The sequence below is a fragment of the Myotis davidii genome, unplaced genomic scaffold (assembly GCF_000327345.1).
Source record: "Myotis davidii unplaced genomic scaffold, ASM32734v1 scaffold148, whole genome shotgun sequence".
Taxonomy (NCBI): Eukaryota; Metazoa; Chordata; class Mammalia; order Chiroptera; family Vespertilionidae; genus Myotis; species Myotis davidii.
The window spans coordinates 3,823,315-3,831,593 of NW_006299479.1; the positions used below are offsets into that span (position 1 = coordinate 3,823,315).

Here is an 8,279-nt window from a genome sequence, read left to right on the forward strand (position 1 = left end):
AGAGCGGGGGGGGTTTTTGTGTGTGGATAAGGTGAGGGTGGGGGAACTGGTAAATCCAGAGGGCTTCCTGAAATTGCCAGTGGAGGTACCAGAGGGAGAACTTCGCTTGGTCGGCGATGTTGCACGTGGAATGAATGTTACAGGAAATGAGAGAACCTAAAGGACCTCCCAGAGGTGGAGAGAGAGCACATGAATGAGGGGTGTATGCCTAGAAGGAGCAAGACAGCCACTGTGTTACCACGGGGATTCTGGGAGGTACTGTAGTGCCGCTTGCGGGGAGGAAGCGACAGTAGAGAATGTAGTAACTTGGAGAGTCCCTTAGAATCAGGGTGCTGGGCTGTGGCAGGAGGGCTGTGGGAGCCCAGGTGACGCACCCCTGCTCTCAGGGAGGTCTGTCTGGACCAAGGACCCAGCTACCGCATGGGACGTGAGGTGCCGTGGTTAAACAGCAGCAGGGGCACGACCCTGGTGGAACTTAACAGAAAGCCCCGCAGGCCACAGGGATGTGTCCAGTGGTCGCTACAGTTGTACTTTCTAAGCTTACGGTCTGTCCTTAGCGCACAGTCAATACAGAGTGACATCGCACAAGTCATCACGAGTTGGGCTGAGATGGACTGAGGGGTGGGGGCTGACTGGCCATCATCCCCGTGGTGTGCCCCATACAGCATGGGGCCAGCGCCGCCAATGCTGCTCTCCTCAAATGGGAGGAGAGAAAAAGCCTCCGCCACGTTAATAACTTTATTCCCCAAACTTCAAAAATGAAATTGCCAAGTTAAAAACTCGCCTTGAAAAAAAAAAATTCTAATTTATTATAAAGAAGGTCCGGGGCTGGGGAATTTTGTAATGCAGATTCCTAATTTTCCAAAGTGAGGTTCTCCTGTGCATTTGAGTAGATTATGCTCGGCTCTGCTTGCCCTCAGCACAACGGGAACGTTATTAAAACGGCTGCCCCTGTCTCTGGAGGGGCGCTGCTTCTCGCTTCCTTTCTCATTTTGGGGACTTCATCAGACACTGTCCCTTTCGACAGTGGAAGAAATTGGGTTTCTGGGAGGCGACCTAGAGATGTGCTCAGCGGGGCAGGCCTTGAGGAAACAAGTCAGACCGGGTCCGACAGTGATGAGATTAGACCCCCCGGGATGAGGAGGACGTGGGCCTCCTTCCAGAGGCCCTCGTGTGCCCGGGCCCTGCCCGCCTTGGCCCCGGCTTTCCTGAGGACACAGCGCCAGAGAGCAGCTGGCGCTCTCAGGTAATGAGCATCGCGGGGCAGTGCGGCAGGGCCTCCCCTGAGAGGCGGGCTCAGCCTCCTGCAATCCTAGTGGGAAGAAGGCAGGGGGACCAGAGCGAGTTCCCCACAGGAAACGCACATGGAAGACATTCCTATGCGCAAGCCACTCTAGCAGCCCTAGAGTGGGGAGGAGGGCCCTCCAAAAGCCAACTGGCCTCCAAGTGTAGTACTTGCCCCCCGGGAGAGACTATGTTCTAGTGGGAAGAAGGCAGGGGGACCAGAGCGAGTTCCCCACAGGAAACGCACATGGAAGACATTCCTATGCGCAAGCCACTCTAGCAGCCCTAGAGTGGGGAGGAGGGCCCTCCAAAAGCCAACTGGCCTCCAAGTGTAGTACTCTCCCCTCCCCCCCCCAGAGACTATGTTCTGGCGACCTCCACCCCTCTGCCCTCCCACCTACTCCACTGCTGCCCTAACTCCTCCCATGATTCCCCCCACCCTTACTGGTTTCTTTGGAAACCAGCCCAGCCCAGGGAAGCCCATGGCAATCTCGCCATAGCCCAGTGGCCCAGCCAAGGCCATAAGGACACCAGACCTTGGCCTAGTCTCTACTATGGATGCTGGGATTTCCCGCCGGATTCTTCAGCCCTGGATCTCGGAGGTCACAAACAGGTGTGTGGCTTCCCCAGGGCAAATTATTCCCCTGCTGTAAATGTTCGTTCCTCCCTTCGTCCCTTCATCCCTCCCTCCCTCCCTCCCTTACTTCCTCCCTCCCTCCCTTCCTCTCTTCCTTCCTACCTCTCCGTGAGTAGTTTAATGGTGAAGTACCGGTGACTCCTCAGAGACGACAGCCTGGGGACAGTCCCTGTTGGGGAATTGGAGCTTCCCTTTCTCACCCAAAAGGCTAGACCAGCTCCATGGTGGCTTCCAGGGCGCTGAGCGCCTCAGGGACGCTGCCCCACCCCCAACTTCCGTTCCGCCAGCAACCGGGATTTATTAAGCTCCGCTGTGTGCTGAGGCTCCTCTACTTAACTACACTCGGATCAGCATTCTTGGGCAGCACAGGCCCTTCTTGCAGGCCTCCTGCTAATCCCCACCAAACCCAAACTTCTCCCAGCTGCCGGGGCAGCAAAACAGGCTGGAGAGAGGCAGCCGCTGCCAGCTGCCAATGCAGTGCCCTCGACCTCCTGGCCCCACCCCCAGTCGCCCCTGAACCTTGGGTATGGGGGTGAGGGCCTTTGGGCCCACCACCTGCTAAACACAGGAAGTGCCCTATTGCCATGCCCATTGCTACTATGGCCCTTGGAGAGCAGCATCCGGACAGTAAAGGAACACCCCAAATTCCTGCTCTTTACCGACACCCAGCACTGCCTGCGTCTACTAAGAAGAATGTTGTCCCCACTGTGGGCCTGGTTTCCAGGGCTCCCCTAGCCCAGTGGTCGGCAAACTCATTAATCAACAGAACCAAGTATCAACTGTTGCGGCCAAAGGGCCTGCTCTGGCGCTACTTTCAAACTCAGTCCCTGGTCGGATGCCATATGTTGCGGCCAAAGGTAAACTGAGTGGGGGGGTGAAAGGATTAAGGAAAGGCAGATAAGAGAATGAAAGCTGGGTCTGGGTGGGACGCTGCTCCCCGATGAGGAGACAGTGCCAGCGCCCACAAGCCGTGTCTTTATTTTATAGCAGATGCCACGAGGCAAAGTGGGAGCGTGATCAAGTTGTTTACAGCACTCTCGTGAGTTTCAACCTCACTCAACTACATGCACCCGGACTCTACCACAAGGCACGTGGGGCTGGCTACGTGTTCGGACCATAGGTTCAAGCTTACAACCACAGCCATTGGCTATGATTGTGCTGTAAGTACATTGTTATTAACTTAATTAGGGTACTCCTAAGGCTTAGGAAGAGCCACACTCAAGGGGCCAAAGAGCCGCATGTGGCTCACGAGCCGCAGTTTGCCGACCACGGCCCTCCTCCAAGCCTCTTGCTCCTCATTCGCTCTGCAGAGGGAAAGGGCCAATGTGGCTCACCCGGAAGCATTCACACAGAGGGTCTGTGTCAGGGCCAAGTCTGGCCTGCGGTAATTCATGAAAAGCTACTGCCGTGGGCAGAGTGCTTGCTGGGCATGAGTGCAGGGCATAGGGAGACTAGGAAGGAGCATGGAGTCGATGCGTGGGGGCAGGGTGGGGACAAAGGACACGTCCTGGCAGGCTGATGAATGCCCAGTGCTCTTGCACTTTTGCAGGCTGAGGAGTCAAGTGCTCTTGACTTTTGCCCAGTGCTCTTGCACTTCTGCCGGCTTGCTAGACGCTCTGCCAAGTGCAGTTTCAGGAGGATAACAGGATAGATAGAGCAACTGCTAGAGCTCACACCAGGCTGGGGGAGTCAGGGCCTGCCCTGTGTCTGCACCCTAATCTCCTCATGCTGCACAGCCCTGGGCTGCCCATGAGAACAGCTGTGTTTGAGATGTCTGATGCAGGGATGTCAGGGCAGGGCAACGACTGAAAGGAGTGGGAAATGCTGCCTGGCACAAAATGGGCACTCACTGCACATTTGCTCAATGAATGAATGAATATTCTAGCTGGCTGCATTTCACATGACAGACACTTGATAAATAATTATCGAATTAATATTGACTTGTGAGACCAAGCTAGAGAGAATAGGACAGTGTGAAGGTCACGGTCAGAGGATGGAGGCTGCTGTGGCAGCACAGCATTGTGGCTAACTCAGGGTCTCGGAGAATGAGGTGTGGGAGGCGCACAGGGGGGCAAAGGTTAGAAATGATCAGCGCAAGGCCTACAGTAGCCCAACCAGGAAGCCGGGCCAGGCTTCCAGGAGCAGGAGAGGGGTGATGGGACCAGGAGGAGAGGCTGCCGGGAGCTGCAACCAGCTGGAGTCTCTGAGGCCCCTGGGGACTGCAACCAGAGGGAAGGGCTGCAGGGCGTAGAGAGATAGAAGCTGAGCGAGTCCTGAAGAGAAGGGAGATTCCTCCAATGGGCAGGCAGAGAAAGTGAACATAGGGGCTCCAGTGATCATGAATGGGGGGCTGGTCTAAAAGAGCCTCTAGTTCAGTGGTTCTCAACCTTCCTAATGCCGCGACCCTTTAATACAGTTCCTCCTGTTGTGGTGACCCCCAACCATAACATTATTTTCGTTGCTACTTCATAACTGTAATTTTGCTACTGTTATGAATCGTCATGTAAATATCTGATACGCAGGATGTATTTTCAGGGGTCGCAACCCACAGGTTGAGAACCGCTGCCTAGTTTAAAAGTTTCCCCAAACACTCAAAGGCAGACTCCATTTATCAAATATTCCTGGTTTGGAGCATTTGTCTGATGTCTGCTGTGAGTGGGGGGACAGGGTTGGGTGGGGACAGGACCATGGCCTGGTGTTCTAGGCAATGGTGAATAGGAGCTGAACCCTGTGTTTGTCAAATGCAATGACTTCCTTCCAGTGTTTGTCCGGCTCTCTCCAGAGAGGCCTCCCCAGGCCGGCCAGGGAAGAGCCCAGACCCACCAGGCCCTGCCCTCAGCCCCTGGAAGGCACGCACCCCTCCCATCACTGGGTGGACACTCACCTGTGGACTGTCCTGGTAGGGTGGGGGAGGGACATTTTGCGTGGCCATCATCGTCAGAGCTGGGGCTGGGGAGGCATGTTGCATCATGGGATTGATTCACATCAAGGATCTGTGGCAGGAGAAAGGGGGCCACACGTTAATACTGAGCACAGGGAGCCCGGGAACCAGCAGGTGGGCATCTCCTCAGGCAGGGCCACCTGGACTGACCAGACACTGCAAGGGATGAAAGCCCGGGAGAGGCCTTGCTGAGAGATTTGACTTGAAAGAAACAATATTCAAATCAGATGTAAAATAACTTGTAAAAGCCATGCTTAGCTCAGCATCAGCTGGGGTTGGAGCTTGGAGAGGGCAAGGAGAGGGGGTAGAGGCGTGGCTGGTGGCAGCACAGGGGAATGGGGCTGTTCGGGTACCCACAAGATAAGGCGCTTTTCCTGTCCCAGGCCTTCAGAGCGGCCACCTGCACTGTCAGGGCAGGGAGGCCTCGGGCCTTTGCCCTTCCAGCTCCAGTTCCCACCTCTCTGCTGGCTCCTGCTCCCTGGTGTGCTCACCACACCCCCTAGTGGTGGGAAGGGACGTGGGGCTCTGGTCCCCTTAGGAGGGTGGAGGAAGCAGGGCAGGGCGGGGAGGATGCCTATCACCTGTGGGGTTTTCCAGGGGTGGGGTGGGGTGTGTGTGTGTGTGCGTGTGTGCGCTGATGGGCTTACAGAGGTGCCTGCCCATTCTACAAAGGGAGACTTTCCTTGGACTTCGTTCAACACAGAGTCAGAGCCCAGTGGCCACCCCGCTTCTTATAGCCCAGAAGATGGAGGCCAAGAGGAATGAGGTGTGTGTTGGGGGGCTGTGTGCTAGCGAACAGGAATGGGATCCAAGTCTCCAGATTCCCAGTTCCTGATCTGCTCTACTGGGTCCCTGACCCGCACCCCACAATGACAAGCAAGCTGCCTCCACTGGGCCTCAAGGTATCTTCTTGAACCAGAGCTGCTGCCGTAAGGGGAGACAGCCTCGCCGGGCAGTGCCACCCAGGGTAACAGGATGCCCAGAGAGCTGTGTGGTTCAGTAGATGCCCTGAAATATTTAGAGCTAGAAACCACAGGCATGTCACCGTGGGGCCAGGAACCTCTGTGGGGTGCAGGCCCTGTCCTCCCGGGGGTGGGGGAGCAAAGATATTTGTGAGCACAGCCCTCAGACTTCCTTCTCTACTCCTCCTCGCCCTGAGCTCCCCTCCCCAGGGTCTCCCAACATGTCCCATGCCTGAATTCGGGGGGAATTTGAGGGTGATCTGGAGCTGCCTAAGCAAAGAGCAGGGTCTCCAGGGTGCTATGTGGCATGCATGTGTGTGTGCATGTGTGTGTGTACATGTGTGTGCACTGGTTCTTTTTCAGGAAGAGAAAAGATCAGTTCTGGCTGACCTGTCTCTGAAGGCATGCTTTGACCTTAAGTGCACATGGGAAGCACTGGAAACCCAGGTATTCATTCAAATAATGCTGCTAAATGTCAACAGCGTGCGGGAGCTGTGCTGGAGGTTGTGGAAGCTCTCCCTTTGGACCCTGAGAGAATGAAGGAAATATGGATGTGGGGGGTAGGCTCAGCCTTTCCTGGAACTCTGGAAGATGAGGTAACTTTTGATGGGTCTGTGGGTCCCAAAGGCAAAGGTAGAGCCCTTCTGGGAACACCAATTTCAGATGCTTCTTTGCTGGAAGAAAGTGAGCCTCTGTGGGCTGTAGTGCCAGTAGCCTCCAGCAGAGGGAGTGTGGGGGCAGACTCTGGGGTGAGAGCTCAACAGGCAGTTTTAGGGGCAACTAGTTCCAGGATGAAAAAGTCATAGTGAAGGCAAAGCGAAGGAAGTGCATTGAGGAGGATTTGGGCTAAAGAGAGAATCCTTTCATCTGCATTCTTTTGTTCCCTGTCCAATGAATGGGAGGCCAGGCGTTTTAGAGTTGCTGTCCCTAGAAATATTCACACAGCTTGAGGGCTGCCCTGCCTGGGGGTCAGGAGGGGTGGTTAGGAGTGATCTGCTCCCAGAAAACAACCACTGCCAGGCTGAGCGGAGACTTCCCAGTCCAGAGGCTGCCAGGCTGTGGAGGAGGGGCCAGCCCTGCCTCGGAGGACACAGGGAAACTGTCCGGAGGATGCAGATGGCCTTTGCCCCGCCCCTCCCCCTCTCTGGGGTCACCACAGGCCACTAGACCACTGCCCCATTGCCCTCTGGGCTTCTCCTGCAAGAGAACAGAAGGCCTTTTCATCAGGGGCTTAAGTTTCCCTCTCTGCTCACTCAGGCGCAGAGCCCTGGTAATCTGAGCGAGGGAGACGGTGCCACCTTCTCTTCTTCACAAGCCCCCACCACACAGACACTGCCCATCCTCGGGGCAGCCCGCTGGCCAGGCCTGGGGCTGGGGGGCTAAGCGAGACCACCTGGAGAGGGATGTAGAGACCTGCCTTTTTGTGCCAGCTGGGGTGTGGGAGCTCCTTGGGCAACCTCTGGATGTCGAGCCCTCTGGGGAACCCACCCTCGGGGAGGGGGAAGGGGAGCAGCAGGCCTGAGTGGCAGCCGCCCAGCCCTGTCTTCTGAGCTTTTGTTGGGCTGGGAGAGCCACGCGCCCTGTCCAGAGGCCCCAGCGCTGTTACCAAACACCAGGGCACTCTCGAGGGAGCAGGGCCAAGACTACAGATGGAGGACACACCAGGAATAATTCCCCACAGGGCAACGTTCCTACCGAGGAGAGGCTGGTGTCGGGAGATGGCTTCTAATGCTGAGAACCTTCATTACGTGACAGCTAGGAGGGGGAAAGCCTAATGCAGCACTCGACCCCGTGATATCCGAGAAGAAATAACTCATGTCACTGATATTATCATCAAAAAGAGCTACAAATGCCATTTTCCAAAACCCAGGACCTGGTGAGGCAGTGTGCCTGGGCCGGGGGGGGGCGGCGGTGTGGTGAGGGGCGTGGAAGGACAGCCCTTTAGGAGGTAGACAGGGGCAGCTCACCGCCTCCCCAACTCTCTAGCTCCCCCAGCCCTGCCGGGGAGGCCCTTAGCCAGGAGCCCAAACCCCAGTGTGTTGACAAACAGGCTTAGAAACTAAAAGACCCAGCTCGTTAGGAAGGAGCTCATTAGGACTTGTTGACATGAAACCTATTAGACCAATTAACATTCCATTAACGGCCTGGGGCACCAAGGGGTTAATGCGGCCCAGTAATTGGGCCGGGGTGCTGGGGTTGGGGGCTCAGGGCCTGAAGGATGAGAAAGCCTAATTGGGAACTCGCTGGCCAGCTGGCCCCTGCGGCATCTGTCCTAGCTGGGACCCTAGCTGGGACAGAGCATCCTACTACAGTGGAGATGGAAGGAAGGGACCACTTCCCTTCAGCTCTCCACTGTCCCACCCCGTGGCCCCAGACTGACGACGGGGCACAAGGACAAGTTGGGAGTACTGCCGCCCTCTCAGACTCTGAAAGTGGTCTACTCCCCCCCCCCCCC

At 56.3% G+C, this 8,279-nt stretch overlaps 1 protein-coding gene across 3 annotated transcripts in view; it reads right to left on the minus strand.

Annotated features, from left to right (window-relative positions):
• The window catches only part of PKNOX2 (PBX/knotted 1 homeobox 2), a 295,550-nt gene that overhangs the window by 75,828 nt on the left and 211,443 nt on the right, over positions 1–8,279 (minus strand). For all 3 annotated transcript variants that reach the window (XM_006775070.2, XM_006775069.2, XM_015571360.1), the window contains one exon: positions 4,806–4,914. In XM_006775070.2, coding sequence (XP_006775133.1) covers positions 4,806–4,892 — 87 coding nt within the window. In that variant the 5' untranslated portion in view covers positions 4,893–4,914. The remainder of the gene's footprint in view (positions 1–4,805; positions 4,915–8,279) is intronic.